This window comes from Trichoplusia ni, chromosome 12, assembly GCF_003590095.1.
Source record: "Trichoplusia ni isolate ovarian cell line Hi5 chromosome 12, tn1, whole genome shotgun sequence".
NCBI lineage: Eukaryota > Metazoa > Arthropoda > Insecta > Lepidoptera > Noctuidae > Trichoplusia > Trichoplusia ni.
Window position 1 is genome coordinate 10,709,931 of NC_039489.1, and position 23,351 is coordinate 10,733,281.

Genomic DNA, 23,351 nt, shown 5'->3' on the forward strand with positions numbered 1-23,351 from the left:
CCATATTTATTCCTCAGATAAAAGTTATCTGACGATTGAAAAATCGGACCTTAATAAAATATCCTTTAAACAGCACATAAAATAATCAAAGCATGTTAATAATAGCTGGTAATTTATTTGATACCAAAACCAACTAAAACATCCGATTAAATGTCTATAAATCGAAAGAAAAACACGTAATTCACTGTAAAATATAGAAAACAAGTTTTCCCTGACCGGTAGCGACTTGGCGTTATAATTCACGTCCGTTCCTTAATACGAGACGTCCGTAAATCATAGTGCGGCACATCTGCCGGCGAAATAGAAAAATAACAATAAATAAGGGAAAATAGTACCCCGAGCGCGACACACGGGTTAGTCCCGACACATTCTGTACTGGATATTGTGTTTTTGGTAGATTTTTGTGGAATAAGCGATCTTATATTGTTTATAGTAACGATTCGCGGTGGCCTTGTGGTTCTATGCATAGATTCGTAGACACGAGTTGCAGGTTCAATCACAGGCAAAGTAGCAATGTAACTTTTTAAAGTCGTATGTACTTTCTTGATTATTATTTGAAGACACTATTTAACTATTGGACGGACTATTTAACACAAACATATTTTTCAAGTCCAATCCTTTTCTGTTCACAAACTATTTATCTTTAGGACATTGGTCTAGATAATTAAAAGAAGAATAGATATACTATACTTTGAACTTCTATTTGAATTAAAACAAGTAAAATAATCAACCCACTAGAGTTAATCAATTGCCTCTCATATACCTTACCTACTCACACTAACACATCAAAACACCGCCATTAATACTTAACAATACCCACACGTCTTAATCCCGGATTCTTTCCCGGTCAATACGTTAACCCTTCAACTTCTAATCCGGGCATAATGCGACCCGCCCGGATATAATTAAATAGGTGCCGCCTTATTAATATGGTAAACAGTATTGTGTGGCGATGAGTATTAGATTCTTTGTGACTGGTAATTAAATTCTAATGAAAGAAATTGTATTTTGTAGGTATATGAAAAATACCTAATGCCCTCTACCTATTACGAAAAGAGTAATATGCATACCTATAGAATTATGATAGGTTATGAGAAACTTTGAGAATCATTAGACAAAATGGAGTCTATATTTCAGTTCATTTTATCTATAACTTTGACATTGTAGTGGTGATAAACTGAAAAAGAAGGCGCTGGATAAAGTAAGAGAGAAATCAAGTGCTCAATAGATAATTAAATTTAGACGTCTAAGTGATGAAAAAAAACATGTTGCTTTTGCTATGTTCTTATAAATATAGAATAGTGTGAACTTTAAGGCATATAGGTTAAGGAGCACGGAAAATAAATACAAAAATCATAACTTCCAGTCATAACAAAACCGCTAAACGAATGAACCATTACTTTCAATCTATAATAGTCACCAGCGCCATTTTTGTCCGTCCCTCAGCCGGTGCATCACAATCATCGCCCTGTGCTTCTATATTGACAGTACGTGTCCTGAATGTAGGATCGTTTTCCGGGATTTTGTAGCTATTTTTATTTGGTATCGATCGTTTTCGGCCTGTCGGACAGTGTCGGGTCTTTTGGACCCCGCGTCGCGGATGAAGGGTTGGCCGCCCGTGTAATTGGCTAGTTACAATTCATTATTGTATCGGAATTGTGATTTTTTTTCGTTATTTTTTCGTGAAATTGTGGGTGGTTTTTCGTAGAAGTACTTTTTGAGTGTAGCAAATGGAGGATTGTTATATCCTAAATTGGTTGCATTTTTTTTCTTTATATTAAAAGCATACTTTTGAGATCAATGATTATTTTTACGCTTTAAGAAATGATTTAGTGAAAGACAAGAGCCAATACATACTTACAGTGCTTACCAAAACGACTCAAATATAAATTTTCTTTTATGAAACTAATATTTGAGAAATATCTTGTAAATTTTATTTGTTTGACTTTGACCAGATACAATTATCCCTCAAATGAAGCTAATTATTATTACAATACATAAGCTATTAAAATGAACTTTTCCTAAACTTTTTTTCAAACTTCTACCGCTGTCAAATAAGGAGGTTGGTCTACAAAGGGCGGTAATTCTTCATTAGAGGTCCCGAGTTCCGGTCAAGTGGCGCCCCCAGGGGTTCGCAATCAACGCGCCTAACTTGTGTTATTTTTGAGGGAGGGTCTAAGAATTTTATAGGAGAATATTGATAGGTGTCTTAGAGTGGTAGATAGCAGTCGGTATTATACCTTTCTGGATGATGTTGATTAGACGAAGACAGAGGAACTGGCAGGGTTCATATTTTATTTTGATGGAGCAAACTAGTAGAGATATTTTCTGTTTTAGATCTCAGATGAAATAATGTACAAAAAAAGCAATACGTACAACTTTGAATATCTAAGATACTTATTAAATTCACGTTGTCTTAACAGTCTTATTAGAACAGTCATGGAAAAAAAAACTAAAACCCAAATAAAAGTAAAGTAATTCTAGATTATGAGGAACAATTTTCTTTTGAAATAATTACATACAAAAATAAATTGTTAAAAATAAACTTCCAATACCAATCTGAATCGTTTATCGCCTCTTTTCTACCTCACACCACCTTGCTAACCTATGTATGAAGAAACAAAACCATTTTAACAAACACTCCACACAATTGTCTTAGAAAAACTGCAAAAAAGGCCCAATTTGGAAGTCTTGACGGACCCTCGCATATTAGTGGTGAGTTTTATTTAATTTCGGCGTTGTGCTAACACTCCAGTGTCAATGTTAGCGGTCGGACGCACATGTCCAAACGGGCAAATAAGACCAAATTATTGCTCGCCATCGATAAATATAGCCATGAGCTTTTGGGGGTTAAGTGTTGCACCGTAGCAATGCGGCGAACAACCATTTACAGGATATTTATTCAGCCTTTTATTATTTTATTTATCCAGTTTTTTTATATAAAAAAATAAAGTTTTTTTGTGGAATATGTAATTTTGTGCCAATGACTATAATTAATGTAGATAGCATTTATACTTTGAGAGAAGCCGGCAGCAGTGGGGTTGTATCTGAAAATCTTTGAATAAAGGATAAAAAATGTATTTAAGTCATATTCATATCGACATGGTAATTATTTGGCAAGCAACCAACCAAATGTCAACTGATTGAGTTATTTTACAAGACATAATTATGCGAAAGTATATTTTAATTCACGTTTTTATGAATAAATAAACTAACAAATAATTATTAAATCAAAGAGCACGTTTGTATCAAAACCAAAAGCCTTCATCACCAAAACAAATATTTCCTGGGCCTAAATCTACCTACCCTATTGCTTTTTCTTACTGCGTCTTGAACAGCACACCAAACCTACAAAAACGGTATTTTTGCGACATTTTAAATATTATTTGCTTGTTAAGAAAGCTCGCTTGTTTCAAACTCTGTTACGCGTCGGTGTAAATGCAGCCAAGTCTTTACTTGGCATCAAATCGATAAATTGGTAAGTGTTGACCACCTTGAGGGTGCTTATTAAATTTACCGACTGGACCGATGTGTTTTAACAAATGAACTAAGGGATGGTTTGGTTTTGAAAATAGAATTCTTTTCTATTTCTATTTACACTGTAAATAAAAAGGTTTTAATACATAATCAGTTCCTACCTATACTTTTTATATTACAGACTTACGGCAACAAACTTCATGGCTCATAAAGTACAGAAAAATACGTTAATCATTATTCTATTTTTTACTGACATAAAAAAAATATACTTAATTTCATACCTAAAACCCCGGCAACAATAACGTAAGCTTAAACATAGGCAATTCCTTAATTTTGACTATGACTAGAAAGTATATTTTTACCCAATTGATCACAAACAACAAGCTTCATTCTACTGCTAAAACCGCCATAACTCAACGCTCAATTTACAATAACCTCCCTTCAAGAAAGAATGCTATCATTAAACCCATCATAACCTAACTTTATGATCTGCTAATGCCTTTACAAATTACGTCGTGATGGCGACAATATCTGACTTAAGGGAAAAGCGGTGTAATGAGAAAATTATACGGAGTCTTATCGTCGTTAATAAAAATTTGTACGCCGGCAGCCGGGGGTTGACCAAGTTAAATGGCGTAGGTTTACTCGCTATATTAGTTTGTATATTGACTTTTTCTTTTGTAATTATATTTGAATTAAAGTTCCTGTAGCAAGTCATTATGATTATAGTTTAGTTTTCGTTGATAGGTCACTAAGGTCACTACTGGAATCCAAAAAAATGGCTTTTTGTTACGAGTCAAGCTACACAGCTCGTTAGCAAGCACAGTGAGCTCGTAATCAAGCCCTATTAATACGAGAATATACCTCTTTCCCTAAAAAAAACCCTAGCTTAATAGACCATCATGTATAGTCCCAACTAATTTTATCACCATCATTATCAGCCCATATTCGTCTGCGTGACATAGGTCTCCCCAATTGCATATATGCCATCAAGAGGACTTCCATTTTGATCCAACTTTAAACTACCACATTTCGGTATATCCATCCAAGAACTAGTATTTTCACATGGCCAGATTTAGCGGATGGGACATATTTAACCCGTGCGATGCCGCGATAGCCCCTGCGTGTTCTTTATTACGATTTAATTCAACAAAACTGACTCGAGCTCGCTTTGATATGCCGGCTTGCATGACTGTAGGGTGAGTATGGTTATATTTATTAAGAAAATTTAAGTGAACGAAATCATTAACTGTATTTTTTCGAGACAATGTGCTTTTTTTACTAACATGATGCTAAAAGTTATAGGTGTTTGTTTGAAGCCTACTTATATTTTACTTTATTTGAATACATAGCCTTACACTGCATTATTTTTTCAAACGCGTCGTCGAAATAATTAAGTTTTTTTTACAATCAATTTAAATATTGAAGTTTATATCTAAGTATTCTTATTAAATGTTTTGTCAATCTCAAAGATAACTGCTAAACACTAATTAGACCTACCGTAGCGTCCAGTCATAGCATTTTTGTTTTCAAAAATAATATTTACTAAAAACAAACCAAAAATATAATTTCTTTAACAAGCCAACAACACAATACCTTTGTTATCTCACACTAAAATCCAGTTTATGGACATCGTACAGTACTACGTCATAGCGAAGCATGTACGGTAGCCCTGTAACAAGAGCCGGACAGTCCGCTGAAAGCGTTGAATTATGGTCACCCTACCGCCGTATAAAGTTGTAGAGAACTAGTCTTATTTTTAAAGGATAACTTACGATCGTGCGATATGAAAATAATATTGTTTTGTGTTGTGTATTTGTTTTATATTAAACTAGCTGTTACTCACGGCTTCGTTCGCTTCGATATCGGTTATAGGTGCAACATCATTAATCTCATTTTAACGCTGTCGGATAAAAGTATACTATCTGTTAATTCAAGGTGTCAAATACCTCCATAGTAAATTTTATCGGGATCGGTCAAGCCGTTTGAGTGTGAAGAGGTAACACATATACAAAAAAAATCATCATTTAGTCTAGTTACCATTAATGCTCGTATCGAGAGGAGATTCCAAAAAGTTTGTATGCAAAAAGACATTCAGAATCAGGATAAGCGTTCGAGAATCGCAAAAATACCTGACCTACGCGGGGATCGAACCTGTTACACGACACGCACAACAGATTTGGCTTAGTAACCTTTACTATTCGGCTATCCGTGCCATCCAATTTCATATAATCTTTAACAAAAGCTCTTCTAACTTCACATCAATAGTTAGTATAGTTACATAAGTCCATAATTGTATTATTAGCATTCAGTCACCATCGTTCAAAAGGAATGTAGAGATACTTCTAAAACAATAAACCGCGGGAAATTTAACTTAGACAGAGTCACGGTGCGTCATGTGTATGTAATAAGTTTAAACGCCGCCACAGCGGTCGCGTCACGATAAACATGGATTTCCGCTGTATATTATAATGCAGGCAAATGATATTTAAACTCGTGAAGTTTTCTTGAGAAAATGTCTTTGTTATAGTTGTTAATGGTTGTGATAGTATCGGCTTATGAGTCATGTCGTTGGTTAGGTGCAAAGTTTCTCTGAAATTATTTTGTTGTAATTGGCTTATTTGGATATGTATGTAAAAGTCTGCGAATATACCTGAATTGGCAGAGTTAATTGATAATTGATTTATTGAGGTTGGCTGAGGTGGGCGAAGGTTTTTGCTTGCGAAGATCCGAAATTTTGCTGCAGTCAGGCTTTTTAAATCGAAAGTAATTTTACCAAAAAAATAAGACATTTCTTGGGTCTTAATTATAACGCAATACAAATAAAACTTATATCATTCATCAATATTTATATTTGATATGAATTTGCTCTACTAAATTGTCTTATTCATATTCTTTTAAAAACAAACTTAGCTCAGGATATCCAAAAACGACTTCCCTCCTTCAATTACACTTTCGACCACTAAAACTGAGCCATTACGCAAAATATTTCCCATCACCAAAACTCGAACATCGTTTGCTACAGTTCCCTAATGTCCAGTCGTGTCTGTTCGTCTGTCTGTATGTTTGTCCGCCGACGTCACGAACTGAAGTCACGATTGCCGTACGCGTGTCCTTGCGCGACGTTAAAACATTGAAGACCACTTTCGTTGGCATGTTTGGGAGTTTTTACTGATTTTTGTGAAGTTTACTATCAGTTGTATAGGTATCTAGTTGATGTAGATGGTTGTCTACTGTCTAACTGTAAAAATCTTCGGAAAATGTTTTTTTTTTTTGGGATGGGATGACTTTTACCAATTTGCTTAAGCTTAAATATGCGATAATCATTGAAAGATACTATAACAACTTGACTATCAATAGACAATCAAAATGTTACACTGAAAAAATATATCAATACAATTTCTTACAGGACAGGCCAATAATAAATGAAATGCAATCACACTTGAATAAAACAACAACAAAGGATACACACACACCCAACAATAATATTAATAATTAAACAATAAAACAAAAACATTTAAATCTTCATCTTTCATCCAGTTTAAGTTTTAAACGGACAAAACTCATAAACCACGTGCGTACGTCATCGTAAAGCAGGCTGCGCGCGCGCAACCCGACACCGCTGATACGATCGCACAGGATCCATGCAACAGTAGCGGCTGGATCATTGTTCCCTTGTTCTCTAGTACCTACTGAAATAGATTTAAAAGAAACCTGAATGGATACATAAAGTAAGAATATTTACGCGTCTCAGTACCTAAATGCTGAACTGAATCAGGCTTTAGTCGATTGAGATGTTGGCGACGTTTATTATACAAAAACAAGAGTACACAAATAAAATAAAATTCATCGTTCATGTTCTAATGTATTAGAAAGCTCAAAAGCAAAACTATTTTAATTTATTACAAGATCGTACACCTTATATTGGCCAAAAATAAAGCGAATTGCATTGTTTTTGCACAAATAAGAGAGCTCAGAAGCAAAACTATTTTAATCTATACTGATATATAAAGCTGAAGATTTTGTTTGTTTGTTTGAACGCGCTAATCTTAGGAACTACTGGTCCAAATTGAAAAATTTCGAGTTGAATGGACCATTCATCGAGGAAGGTTTTAGGCTATATACCATTAAGCTGCGACTAATAGGAGCGAAGATACAATGGAACATGTTTTGGCTTCTATGCACGGGGACGAAGTCGCGGGCAACAGCTAGTTTATTATAAGATCGTACACCTAATATTGGCCCAAAGTATTATTCAAAAATATCTTACATTTAGTAAGGGATTTCAAGCAAATAATGATGAAAACGAGGATTTCCTCTGACTTACCCCAAAATTTATATGGATACCACCAATTACTTGTACTGACCTGAACTTAGGAGAGAGAGGTCTATGCCCAGCTGTGGACACCAAAAGGCTTACAACAATGATTACTTGCACTTAATTAATATTTGTGTTTTGTTTTGTTCCAGGTGCCCAAAACAGACGGACGGCGATAGGGCTGGCTATGGAACTGTTTGAACAACATCAAGGAACGCATATATTACAGGTATGTTTAGATTTCCACTCACTAATTATATAGTAAACGAAACGAACGAAATAATTTATAACCAGAGTATCTACAACCACTTCGCAAAGTAAAATTGTCGTTGCGGAACAGAGATGCCGCTCTACAACGTCTAAAGCCATCTCTTTCACACCTGAAAAGTTCTAACTTTAGGACCTGGTTGTATGCGCCTTGCAAAAACTTGTACTTACATAGTAACGATGACACAGCAATACTCATATAGATTACCAACAATATACAAAAATAGAATGATCACGACGTTGCCTTTAAATAGCACTTGTACGTTAAAAAGTAAAAAAGTTTCTAAATGGCTATGTCCATTCTTTACCACAAGTTATTAAGACTTTTGGTGGAGGAAAATGTTTACTAAAATCTCTGAGGAAAACAAAAAATATATAGAAATGATTCGATAGGTTGAAAATATTTTTTTTACCCGAGGTAACTTTTTTATGGAAATTTGAAAAGGTTTCTTTTACAAGTCGATGTTAGGTAGGTCCTATAGTTAATAAAAATGTGATCAATCAAGAGAATATCCAAGGTTCGTAATATTTAAAACAATTTCCTTTATTTTCTTTTTCTACATACATCTGGATTCTAAGTCGCGTAGCCACCTAAGTAACATATATTTAAGTTAATACCAATGATATACAAGAAGATAGATACTGACTAACATTGATTCCACTTTTTGCCCTATAGTATTAAAATCAAGGAAGAAATCAATTGTTGCTATTTAATTTAAAAAAAAAATAGAAGGAGGCATGTGGGATAAAATTCTAGGTATTCAAGTACGAGGAAAGAAACACGAATATAATCTTATAGAAGTTCCCAAACAACAATATACAAAACTTAACAATTTCGTAACATACCGCAAAAAAATGGAAGGCACGCGCGTTCAATATACTTATTTGAACTTAGCTTTCCATTAAGCAATCTGTTGGCCGACTTTACGCCTTTTTACCAACAAAACACAATCGAAAACATACAAAAGACACACGATACAACGGTTAACAAAACTCAATTTAATATTTCACAGATTTCTTGAAATTTCATAATAAAGATAATGAACATAGTCAGTCATATACTATGTTGCAAGTCTAGGGATAAACAAAAAATGCGGTCAAGTATGAATGTTGTATTGTGATTGGTTCCGTACAACGTTTCATAGAATATAGATGTATTTATACTGTAAATAGCTACTTGTAATAGTAGTTATGCAGTTTTAGAAGATATTTTAGGGCAATAGATTAGGTTTAGGCAAAGTGGGTTTATTTTCAAAAATAGTTTTCCAATTGCACTAAAAATAAAAAAATTGCAATCCGTTTCTTAAATAAAACATTTTACTTTTGGAGATAAGTCACGATATTAAAATGAAAACAGGGCCTTCGACCACATATTAAAATAATATAATGCTAAGTACAGAAGAGAGATGAAACTCTATTCCGTGTATTGCTTTGTCACGCTTTTATAAACATGAAAATATTACTTTAAGACGTGGTGGTAGACCTTCAGATTTTAAATTTAAAAGACTCAAGGAACGTCCAAACTTTTATATCAACCTAAGATTCCAGGGTTCTAAAATAAGACCTTAACCCTAAAATGCATTGATCTTATTCTAATATCACGTAAATTATCATTTTTGCAATCGATCAGTCATTATAATATTGTGGGCGCTGTGGTTTCTATTCTCGATCGAATAACCATTGTACGTGATTCCTTGTTTTTTACACATTGTATAGAAAATCAACCGTTTTGCTGACAAGTACGTTTTTTTATGAAAAAATTAAGGACGTACGTTAAGGAACGTGGTTTTCTAACATGTATTGTTATACTGTAGTTTGTTTAAGATTTGTTTTATTTTTTGTCTCTGTTTTGTTTGGTTAAGTGAATAGATCGAGGTTAAAAGGTGAAGTAAAATAGAGTCTTTCGTTGATTGAATTAAGTCTTATTTATCATATCTTAGTATCAATTTCTCTAGTGGTGATATAGTAACTTTGAAATTTAAAAATAAGGACTATACCTTATTTTATATTTGACTGACATTTTCATACATTTGAGCGTTATAAATTGACGTTACTGTCACTCCGAATAGAAGTGTTTGTGGTCTGTTTAATCATGTCTCTATCGGACGTATAGAGGCAATATGAATTCCTTTTTATGTTATTTTTGTTTGCAAAAGCTTCAATTTGAACGTTAAATAACAATTAAACCTTATGAAATGATACTCTTCAAGTTTCAACTTCCTGCAATTTATTTATCGGTATACTTTTTTATCATTCCTCGATAGTTAATTCTCACTTCCACAAATTTTAATTGAAACTTCTTCCTAAAAAAACAACAAAATGTCGATAGTCGACTTTTAAAAGCTCTCTTTATACTTTTAAAAGTAACAAGGACCACGTCCAAACACTTTTGAATAAAGCCTGGCTCACACAATAGTCTATTAAGTTTATAATCCAGGTTTTTTGCTCTGCCGAGTACCGTTTAGACGCGGATTTATAATAAAAAGTTATCCATCACTATGTATTTTGTCAACCGTGCATCTCATTATGATCTTGGATTAAGATGAGATATAAAGGCACTGGAAGTGGTAGTTACCTTGATGAAAATAGGCTTGGATATTGTGTCATGAATCAAATTCAAATTCAAATTCAAATTCAAATTTATTTATTTGTTAAACATAGGTGGTACACTTGGTGGAAAATTACATTTTAGTTGCACTATGTTTCACCTTAGAAGGTATACAAATATGGTTTGACTGTAATAATCAAATTAATACATGCAGCCTTATAACATATGTATTATCATTAATTTATACTATATTAATACATGCGGCCTTATAACATATGTGTTATCATTAATTTATACTATATTACAGTATATTATAGTATAATAATCATCATATTATTATTTTGAATTTTTTATCAAAATCTTATCAAAATTATTATATATTAAAGAAAGTTATTTAAATAAATCGGATATTATTCTATACATTTTAAAAGGATGATATTTTTTCAAAATTTGTCGTTTAAATATTCATTGACCGAGTAGTAAGCCTTCTCAATTAAAAATTCTAAGAGTAGTTTCTTAAAGTTGTTAAAATTTTCAGTCTTTTTGATGAGTAAAGGTAGATTATTAAAAATTCTTGGAGCCATACCTAATATACTCTTTGAGAATAGAGCTGTTTTATGTGGTTTTATGCGAAGTGTGTATTTGTGGCGTTTGGAATTAATGGTTTCAAATAGGTTAAAATTTCTCCTTACAAACACAGCTACTTCATGTATATATATAGATGGAAGAGTTAATAATTTAAGGTTTATGAAGTACGGCCGACAACTATCAGTAACCTGCAGCTTGCACACTGCTCGCAAACATTTTTTTTGGGCTTTAAAAACTAGCTCTCGATCTGAAGAGTTTCCCCAAAAAATTATGCCATAGCGTAACAACGAGGACACATATGCATGGTAAGCAGTTAGAACTGTTTCGCGGTTTGCAATTTTGCTTAGATTATGTAATGCATAGTGATATTGGTTAATTCTTTTTATAATTTGTTCAGTATGTTTACGCCATGTCATTCCTTCATCCAGCCATAGGCCCAAAAATTTTGATTGCACGATTTCTTTAATTCTTTTATTTTCGTAACGTACGTCAAGGTCCGGGTACTTTATTCTCTGTTTAAAAGAAATAATGTTAGTTTTTTCTAAATTAATTTGAAGATTATTATCTCTTAGCCAGTTAATTATATTGGTTAAACTCTGTTCAATTTCAATTTTTAAACCTACTTGACTTTGCTTGTTGAACAAAACAGTGCTATCATCGGCAAACAAAGTCATTGGATGTGGCGTAACTTGGGGCATGTCATTAATATATATTAGGAATAATAAAGGCCCAAGTACACTGCCTTGTGGTACTCCATATTTTATAAGTTTTGGCGAAGATAAGTATGTTACCTCGATTTTAGTAATAGGGCAGATCTTTTTTATTTTAGTAATTTGTTTCCTGTTATTTAAGTAAGATTTTATTAGGTTTAAGACATTACCCCTTATTCCAAGGTTTTCCAATTTAAATTCTAATATTTTTAAATCTACGTAATCAAATGCTTTAGTTAGATCCATAAACAAGGCGCTCGTGGGTGTAGAATTATCTATACCTGTGATTACTTTTTCTAGAAATCTGTATATGGCCATATTTATGTTTTTATTTTTTCTAAACCCATATTGTTCGTTTGCTAATATATTATTATTTTCCAAATAGGAGTAGAGATTGTTATATATAATTTTTTCTATGATTTTAGAAAATATTGGAAGTAGAGCAATAGGCCTGTAGTTTTTAGGGTCGTGTTTATCGCCTTTTTTAAACAATGGACTGATAACAGACACTTTTAAGCTGTTAGGAAAAGTACCAGTTTCTATGCATAAATTTACTATATAACTTAAGACTGGGGAGATTTTAGTTGCCACATATTTAACTACTTTAGTGATTATGTCATCAATACCTGCACTGTTGCTGTTTTTTAAATTATTAATAATTACATATATATCGTGTGGATTGCATGCAGGCATAAACATGGATTTTAATAAACTATTAGTAGAGAAATGTTTCTGAGACATGTTTCACATGTTTCACAAAGAAATGTTTCACTTTTATTTTCAAGCTCAGAAAATAAAAGTGCTGGAAGCAATATTACTTCAATTTACAAAAAATAATGTAAATACAAGCTTATTCGATAATTTGTGAAAGTAAAATGATAATGCCGACAATATCAGTCAAAATCAGCATAACCCTACCCCATAGTAAAAGGATTTACATTTTGTGACCCCGTGGAAATCCTCCATTACTCTCTGCACCGTGTTTTATACCACCAGAAATCTTCTCCGTTCTCTATAATCGAGGATCAAACGGGGACACTCTTCCAGACTGCCACGAATAATAAAATTAGCTAATTAAACTAATTTAACTCTTAAAATATGTCGAATAATGACCTAAAGACCTCAAATTAATGTAAAACTTGAACTGACTTCCAATACGTAGGCATTAATTTTAACAATTGAGATTGAGATAACAAAACACCTACCTACTTAGCTTAGTAGATAATATAACAGCATCTCAGGTACCACATCTAGTTAACTCTACATCCATTTAGTAATTTTGGCTCGTGGAGTTTTTCAACGGCAATCGTCCGTTTGTTTACTTTTTTTGCTGACCGTCACAAAATTGATGTTGGACGTAGAACTATTACTTCTATGTACGGTGTGCAAAAAAAATAGATCAATTTGATCAGTAATTCGGCGTGTCGACGGTTCAAATTGAGCACTTAGGGATTAAATCCGGTTCTTTAGACTAAGTATACAGACATCTATTTCTTTTCATTCTCAAATAAGTTAATTTTGTACCCACTGTGCTTCATTCAAAAGCGTTGAAGAAAAATCGTAGTAAGTAGTCTAGTATTCGAAGCTAAAATAACTATATTATTATATTAATCATCTTATTAGGTACCTACAAGACAACCTTGTTTTAAAAAACTACAGTCTAGATGATGATACAATTGGTTTTTTAGTGGACATTGAAACACGAAAGCAGCAGCAAATTGGTAGCAATAAGGGAAAGTAATAGTCTTATTTTCTATATATTATTCAAGTTTAAATTTTGTTTACAAAGTATATTTTATATAAAATGTTTTGTTGCGCAAACCGTACTTACCAAGATCAGTTTCACGCCAGCGCCTGCGCATAAACCGTGACCGGTTTTAATACAAAACTATTGTTTACCTATAATGAAACGTGGTTTTTCAATACATTACACACTGTTCGGTAAAATCAAACAATATTTCGATATAACTGTCATTTACAGTATAGCTAGTGTTGCAACTGTCATGTCACTATTGAATCGATATTGACATCTGTCAAAACTGACAGATGTCAATATCGATTTCGTGCAATTTGTATCGATTTTTCTTGTAAAATTCGATTACTCGGGGTGTTTAGTAGTAGTTAAATTGATTTTTTATTTGTGTATTAATTGTTGTTGTTTTTTGTTCGCAGTCCTTGGATGGGTTCGCACTTTCCGTGGCCGCTGACGGAAGGTTCCTGTACATATCTGAAACTGTTTCTATATATTTAGGATTATCACAAGTAAGTACAATTTTATCCTGTTAAATCTTATATAACATAACCTCTCAATAGTTTGTATTGAAAACACAATCTAAAGGATGTACTATTAAAATTTGTTCTCCATCGATGATAAGAAAATTCATGATCTATCAAACACATGATTTCTTTGTTACTTTAAGTGTGTACATATAATCCCAATATTCTTTCAATGTCAGCCTAAAATTATCGTTACTTTTTAATAATAAAAAAAATCATATAGCAAAAAATTTAATATCACCGCGCTCGACAAACTACAATATCAAACAAACACAATGAAACATGTACTGACGAACTTCAACCAGACCAGGCCTTTAATATTCCAACCAGCTTTTTAAATCACATGCATACGCACCACATACATACATCCACACGTATATACATACAAAACTCATTCACACGAACGCAGACAAATAGTACGATTTAATCAGAGAGTATTCGGCGCCGCTAGAAAGACGGTAACTGCACTAGATGCCAGATAAGTGTTACACGTGTCATGTTATGGCCAATACGTGGCCTGCTTGTATACTTGACTATCTATTTTCGGAGCATCTTTAAAGGGTTTTTTGAGATTTTTGGTTCTGGGTTGGAGGTTGCTTGTCGCTTTTGGGGGAAAAGAAGGTCTTGTGATCTAAAGTTGAGTTGGTAGACTTTTAGAAGAATACGCAAAAAATAATATTTTTTTAAGGTTTTACTTACTACCTTTAATGAAAGTAGCGTAACGCATACACACCGCTCTCATTCTCACTGTAGCATCTAAAGTCTGCAAAAATCCATTCGTGACGAGATACGAGAAAAATTTAATTTACCCAGAATATATTAGATGTTTAAAACACACGTACATGCTAGAAAAAACACGAGATAACAAAACCAACGTCAAAATAAAAATATAACCAAAATTAAATAACATTACAAAATTAAAAGGTGCTACGAAAAGAGCCGAAAACTGGGAAATTCGTTTCCAAAATGGCTGCAGGGGGTGGTGGGAGCGAGAGGGAAGATGGGGGGAAAGGGACGATACGATATGCTGGTCACGTCGCGGGCAAGGCGCGCGCGTGCTCTTCATTCTAATGCCCGAACACACACACCCCCAAACGCACGCACACATACACCCGAAAACGACGAAACGCTTCACATACGCGTGTACAGATAGGCAAGCGTGTGTGTGTAACATAAAATACATAAACTTCCTGGTAAATAAGAGTAGATACAACTTTCTTATAAGTAAAGCTCGTGTTAGATGTTTCGGCTATATTAAATTCTGTCTTTTTCTCCTTTGCCTCCGAAGGCTGATAGCTAAGGGAAATCATATTTTACTTTTGTACGCTTTTTTGTTGGTTAAATTTTTTATACAGAAATTATTTACGAGTTATGGCTGAAAATTAATACGCAGGAGAAGGAAAAGTACGCTACTGTGACTAATTTAACGATTACTTCATGCATTTATTAATAAGTATTGATGATATTTGAACGAATATAAAATTTTGTCAAAACTAGAAAAAATGCTCCCAACAAAACACCTTTAAGACTTCATCAGATACACATTCTCCCATTTGCCTTTAAGTATCCTTTTCAACACTAACGTCTTCACTTGATCATAAACCAAATCGTGATCACACTACCAAAGAGAGAACATCAATATCAACACTCAACAACAATCTTATCAAAGCCATTCATCATTCAATCTCTCCGGAAAATTTCCTGCATAAAATTCCAAGGATCTAAAAACCTGTGCATCATCAATCGGCGAATCGGTAAACACCATAAAATCCTTACCATCATTCCGAGAACCGACCACCGTAACGTCACCATTGTCTTAAAGTATTTACATTCAAGTCCTGAGTGCGGATACACGCCCACTGAATGTGTAATAGGGTCCCACAATTATATTTGATAAATTTATTTAAAGATGCATTTGAATAACCCGTGAAAGGGTCATCGTGAAAGTTTTGTTGGCAACGTGGACAATTTGGATGGATTTTTCTTGGATTTTTGGATTCTGTTTGTGGATGACGTTGAATATAATTTTAGGATTACCAAGCGCTTTTGTTTGTTTCATTTCATATCCTAACACTACTTCGTTTATATTTATTTGCATCAGCTGCATTAACTCTTCAAGGCATTTTATCAGAATCATCTGATATTTCAGGCACTATAATTTCAGCCTCACCTTTTCCACTAACCCCAAGAATAAACATATCCAACAAACTCTTTATCATTTTCACTTTACTATCATCTGTCATCACGTCTTCTTCACCCAAGATATGATTATCTCATATCTGTGTCCCGTTCATAATTCTCATCAATTGTAACGTAAACAGTGTCTCGTTAGCCATTTCTATGAAGCCACCTGCTATGCGATGTGTGATAACAATTCTTTCATTCATAACGGCGGTACGTGACGGGCCACCATTCAGCCTCCTTCCTTGGTTTTGAAGACAGGTTTTTTTTTATTAGCTAATAATTGTAAACGTGTGTAGGCTGCGGGAAGTTTGAATGGGATTTTGGTTATAAAATATTATGGAATTTTTCTGGCTTTTTTTTTAGGGTTGGGCTTATACATAACTTATTATGAACATTACATGTGAACGCATGTCAAATTTTGGGAATGCTACTATTTGTTGTAAGAAACTGAAATTATTAGACTCCAAAACACTTCGGAACATTTGGAGGTCCATGCTAATAGTAGATTTTTTTGGTATTAAAAACAATTTGCACAGAAATTGAATCCCGAATATATTTACCACATATATCATTATTTTTCTGATTTAAACCAAACCTAACCTAACATATATTTCTTGTCCCTCAGGTAGAGATGACTGGCAGTAGTATATTCGACTACGTGCACCAAGCTGACCACGCTGAGATCGCTGAGCAGCTTGGATTGTCCCTGACTGGGAGACCAGGAGGTGCTGGACTGAACAGTCCAGCATCTGGTAGTGAAGAAGGAAGCCAGCATGGAACCAATAACCCTGATGGTGAGTCAGATTTCTAAGATACGATAAATGAAGAGAGTATTAGTATTTTAGATTGTATAAAATGCTTTGTTTCTTTGAAAATTTTTGTGTTGAGTGCTTGTGACTCTCGTACAACGTCTTCAATTGATTAAGATACTTTACAAAGAATGAAAGTTAATTCTCTTAGTCTTCAATCAAATATTTTTTTGACTATTCTCCTAATTACCTCTCAGTCGACTGTTCCACTTTAGATTACCTGTTACCGTTTAAAGTCATTTTATTCCAATCGATCTCCTAAAAAATCGTAGAAAAAGCTACTGAAAACAGTGAAGCGATGACTTTTTACCGTTATTCATTCTAAACAGGTGTCACATAGAAAACGAGAAGCAAGAATTATCGAATCGTCTTTTCCAACAAAAAAATTGAGTTCGAAATTCAATTAAACTCCACTTATTCCGGAGGCCGTTGCTCCAACAGCAATCGGCGACAATACTGATCTACGAAATTCACTCGGTATATCGAATCGCCCAATGCTGGCACTAATAAGTTGTGGATCAAATTGAAATTAGATTATGGAATGTTCACGGCATGTTGGGAGCTTATGAAACGGTCAATGGGGTGTCAGTGTAAACCTTTATGTAACAAATTATTATTTAATTCCCAATGCTATGGGAATGAAGTGGGCGATGACAACTGCGCATCAAATCATGGCGCCAATGGAGCTTGTGCTATTAAATCAGTCATCTGTTTAATTTTCTAAAGAGATGTGGGTGCCGACTTCAATTAAACGGGAAGATAAGCAAAAAATTCATTCGTATAATAATTTTCACCGGCAATGTTATTCGGTCGACTGCATTCGGAGTTTTTATTATTGTTGTGGCTTTAGAGACCGATGAAAAACATGCTTTAAATGCATGCAATTTAAATTCGATATTTTGTTTTGGGTAATTTTTTAGATTCCATGAATGAAATGGTTCGGAACGAAACAAATTATTGGTACCTTTGTTTACATTGATGTTATAAAGAAGTTAATGTGCATTTTGACTACGCAAGAACTTACATACCTACTTTATTTCGTTGGTTCTTAAGCTCTGCTTAAACCTTAAAAAAATCTCACCATTGTAAAATACCGTTAACGAACATATCTATTTTAAAGGGCCACCAATTTCACACGTAAAATCGAAGGGCTAGAATCGTTTTCAATTTACACTATGCTGCTAAAAAAAACTCGATAAAAAATCAATCAGGATCGAAATAGTTTGACAGTGCACCATTGTGTGATGACGGGCGTGGTGAAATGAGCCACAGAACAGTGGTCCATGGTGTAATCGCCACATTGTCACCATGATGGCCATGGTGTAAACTTAAAGTGATGGGAGCCAGTGGTTCTACAACTTAAACTTTATAAGGTTTAAACAGAATCTATTGAAATACCACCAAAATCTTGATGTAGTCATTTTTGGGGTATAGCTCAACAGAATAAAGAGCAGAGAAACCTAAAATAAGGTAATACTCAGACATCGTTGTGCATTTAATGAATTTACTTGTTGCAATCGTTTCTCAATATTTTATTGCATTGGTCTACAATAAACACGCTTTTCACACTGCTGAAGTAGTTCTCCAATCGAAAACTGAATACAGCCAAGTTCCTTTCAATTATTAAAATAACAGTACTCATGTAAAACAGTAAACGTTTGCATAAAACATGAATAAAGGAAATAATAGAAATGTAGCCACTTAGATACAATCAAGTACTAAAACCCACAGCTGGGTAAGATAACATTCCATTGCAAAGAACTGTCTTGGGACTGTGCCATAAGCACTCGTACAGTGGGTGTAACTTTATATTGTGCTGATAAAGCCTTACTTGGTGCTTCCAAAACTCATAACACCGACTATAAAACAAATGAAAATAAAACAGATGGACAAATAACTTAACGGAAATATAATGATACCAAAGTATCATTAGAAGAACTTAAATGATCATATGAAGATTAAGACCATAGACGGTTAATAGATTAAATCCAAAAATATAGGCAGGCATTCTTCTTGTCACTAAGCAAAAGAAATAGGCAGCAGATGACAATGACAATAAAAAATGTAACACGAGTATATCTTAAATTAAACGTCGACAAAAAACTATTTCACCAAAACGACTGATATATCAAGGTTACACAAATATTTCTCAGCTGAGTCAATCTAGTTACGTATTTAGTACAACAACGTGATAAAACGCGACATACCTTTTGTCCGGTATAATGGTTATTGTGACTATTGCCAAAGATTAAACTTGCGACAGAATCGTATGCGAATTGAATTTAAATTTTACCGTTTTGTTGCGTTGTGTGTTGCTGAAATCTAGTGCATGAACCCAGAATCACTTGTCTAGACTGATTAATTAAAACGGATCTTCCGCTTTTCCGATCTTATTACAGTGCCTAATCCAGTTTTTCGCATTATTCTTTTCCAATTCACATCTTCGACTCAAAATAATTTCAATTCTGTAATTTATATAAGCGCTTTAAAAGTTTGATACTTTTGATAAATTTAAAGATTATTGAATATTTGAAGCCAGCTGTTACAAACACGGATGACTATTATTGGATGTACATAAAATTTTTACAGGTATACTTTATCTAACATAACTAAAAATGATAATCCAGAAAATAGTATAATTTCAAAGAAAATTTGACTTCCTCCAACTTGAAACCTTTTAGAACCATCGTCGTCAAATAATTTAGCGACTGGTCGAGTGAAATCAATTACAGCGTAGTAGCGATGGTCCCGGTCCCAGACGGACCACAAACCTTATAATTATCTCCACGTCCACCCAATCAATCAACTCTCACACTGATTGATACACTTTTGAACCCAAAAATTGATTCTATTTGTGTTAAAATTTGGTCCATTTCTTGGTACTTTCTTCCTCTTTCTTAGCACTTATGAGTTTATTAGGAAGGGAATGATTTGAGGTTGCTTTAATCAGGATAACATTAAGATTTTAGATGAATGTACTTGAAATTAGATTTGCAAGGATTTTTTTATTGTCATAATGTGGAAGTAGGTCTAAATGCAATTCAATTTTAACTTTTTTGTTATTGTTCACAGTGTCATCACAAATGAGTCTGGCAGCAAGTGGCTCGCTATATCGAGGGATGGACCGAGCCTTCTGTGTGAGAATGAAGAGTACACTGACCAAAAGAGGCTGTCACTTCAAGTCTTCAGGATACAGGGTAAGGAAACCAGCAATGGTTACCGTATAAAGCGAAGATATAGTAGAAACTGATAAAGCTTGTAGACGTTTATCAATGCAATTATTTTTATGTTTAATATGTATCTCGTGTGCGAGGAATATTGGGAAAATGGCTAAGTTCACAATATTTTATATTACTATTACTTTAACATTTACACATAATTCAAAGTAATTTAACCTTTATTGCTTTCACCAGTCTCGTTCTACTAATCTTTACTTTATACGATAGTAAAGTATAACATCAATAAGAAGGCGCTAGCGCAGTTTTAAACAAGATATTCTCTAATCACTTAAAAACAAAACACAATTTCTATAATTTCAAACTAAGTGGACTATGAAAATTTGTGGACATTATTCTTATCTGATCTTTTAAAATGATGATCTGAAATAAATGGACGCTGAGTTTTCATTTTCGATTTAGGTGGGAAGAAGCAACGATGGTGAGACATCGAGAAACGCTGAGAGTGGTAACTGGCGGGTGGGTATCTAGTAGAAAGACTGTTGTGTGATGAAATGTATGTTTTAGATGATATAGAGAACGGGAGCATATTAACAATTACTACAGATAAAAATATTATATTTAATACAGGAACAAACAGTACCTTTTGAGACACTAAATCAACTGTTCTACTCCATAACATTAATCTAACTGTAACATAATAGCTTCATATCTACACCAAGAGTAACAAATGGATTCGAACGACCTCTTTATCCGTCTTAGATCACAAATATTATTGGTGAGAATTATTGTTAGCTTGGGGTGCTCAAGGCAGCATTATACGGCCCCATAATTTTTGCCTTAACTCGGTGCTAGGTCATAAAACGTGATTATATCACAAGAATACCGCAATAGCTGAGCAAAATTGCCGGTAGATTGTTTTTGGGGTGTAAATTCTCGTTTTATTTTATAAGCAGTTTCTTGGACACTTCCTTTCCTATTTTGTGAGCAATTCATTTCTTTATTGCTTGTCGATTACTTTTTTATTTCTATTTTAAGGGTTGATAGATAGTAAAGTATGAGGAACAACCGTTTGTTTTATCTTCATCTTAATGGCGATGGCTCCGTTTATTCAGTGGAGCAATTAATACTGTAACATTTTCGAGTGTGTGACGCCGCCGGCTACGTTTTATTAGGAAAATTGCAAATTAGTGGATCCTCCTTATATTTGATCTTGGGATTCGATTACCTGGTTATATGTATTATACGTGCCTGAGAGACATTACGCCGTGTAACAAATAGCTTTTCAGTTTCTCGTTATGTTTGAAAGTTTAATGGTCTTATATGAGACACGTACCGTGTTTTCTATTTTAAGAAAACGAAGTAAATGTGAAAGTTTTAATGATGTTCTTTATTCTGTTTTTGATTTGTTTCTGTCTTTGTTTGTAAGTTTTATTAAAGATGGTCCTATGTGATTAGAATTTTACGGTTTATGGGCGTAGGTTTGAGAGTTTTGCAGGTATTATTATGAACCAGACATTTAACCAGACTCATATTTACGTAAAACTTTTCTTTAACCATTTCTTCAACGGCTGTCTCTATCTTTCCAGGTTGTTTTGATGCTGTGCCGCCTTCGACCTCAGTACTCCTTTTCTCATAGCCGCAAGTCTCCGACAGTACTCCTGGGCATGGTGGCTCTAGCCATAGCATTACCACCACCATCAGTCCACGAGATCAGATTGGAGTCAGATATGTTCGTCACCAGAATCAACTTTGACTTCCGAATAGCACATTGCGAGCCCAGGTATTACTAAAAATCTACTATTAATGTTACTATTACTATGTTTCTTACAATCAATACAATATGTCCTAAAAAAGATTTTCGTACGGTTTTATGCGCAAAACTAGATCTAAAAGTTGTTAAGAGCACGTTTTCAATATTAAATTTGTAAACTTTCTGACTGTACCTAATGTATGTTTTATTCAGTTTCAGCCTGAAATCATGAAACTTTGATACATAATTTGTGTTATTCTTTCAGCAGGGTGTCAGAGCTTCTAGGCTACACTGCGGAGGAGCTGACGGGGAAAAATCTCTACGCGCTTTGCCACGGAGAAGATGCCAACAAACTTAGAAAATGTCACGTAGATTGTGAGTATATATCAATGCTTCTATCAATTGGACACACACTATAATATAATTAGTATCAATATTAATGATTATTCTGTACCCGGATATCTCTTGGTCCTAACTTCCTATAACTAATTACACCTTTCAACATTTCTTTCGTCAGTCAACTTTCAATAAATCAATCATGTTGGGCAACTTTAATTGTCGTTTCTATTTCTGTTTAATTATCCTTGCGAGTATATCATCAATTGTCTATAAACGATTCGATGTCCACCCATGACCCAATATATGTGGTGAAATCCTTCGTAGGTTAATGTCGTAACTACCTATTTGTATTCAGCTTGTGGTCTATAGAAATCCATGTCAAGAAGACAGGCAGCTCAAGGCGCAAAACGTTACGAGGAAAATTTATGAGACCACCATTTTGTGGGAACATTTCTTTTAAAATGAATTTCGATGTTACACTTTGATAGCCCGTTTTGCGATTCATTTTGTTTGCCAATCTTGTTTTCTTACTTATTTTTCCATTCACTAAATACTGAATGGAAACTAAGTAATTTTAAGCTAAATTTTTGTAAGCCACCATTTTCGGAATCTTTTGCAGAAGTATTCTTATTTGAATCGTAAAATGTTTTCGTATATGATATTATTACTTTCCTGCACATCCGTCAGTGGAATACAATTTAGGCCTAGCGCCACGGCGGCCCGTCTCTACTCAAGTTGTGATTTGAATAATAATTTTTATTCCACCATTTTGGTTTCCTCTCCCTGTGCGTAGACGTGGGAAATGTCATGTTTTAATGTCCTGCGAGATGGCTCTTTCTGTTTTATGTTTATGTCTACCTGAATGATCGTGTGATTCATAGTTTTTGTTGATATCAACTTCCTCA

General features: G+C 33.9%; 1 protein-coding gene across 1 annotated transcript in view; it reads left to right on the forward strand.

The window, feature by feature from the left end:
* Positions 1 to 22,638, forward strand: part of LOC113499602 (protein trachealess-like) — a 50,247-nt gene extending 27,609 nt beyond the window's left edge. The window contains exons 3-9 of the mRNA XM_026880117.1: positions 7,948 to 8,024; positions 14,081 to 14,170; positions 16,995 to 17,163; positions 20,251 to 20,375; positions 21,944 to 22,137; positions 22,373 to 22,482; positions 22,625 to 22,638. Of these exons, the coding sequence (XP_026735918.1) occupies positions 7,948 to 8,024; positions 14,081 to 14,170; positions 16,995 to 17,163; positions 20,251 to 20,375; positions 21,944 to 22,137; positions 22,373 to 22,482; positions 22,625 to 22,638 (779 nt within the window). The remainder of the gene's footprint in view (positions 1 to 7,947; positions 8,025 to 14,080; positions 14,171 to 16,994; positions 17,164 to 20,250; positions 20,376 to 21,943; positions 22,138 to 22,372; positions 22,483 to 22,624) is intronic.
* The last annotated feature ends 713 nt before the right edge of the window (positions 22,639 to 23,351 follow it).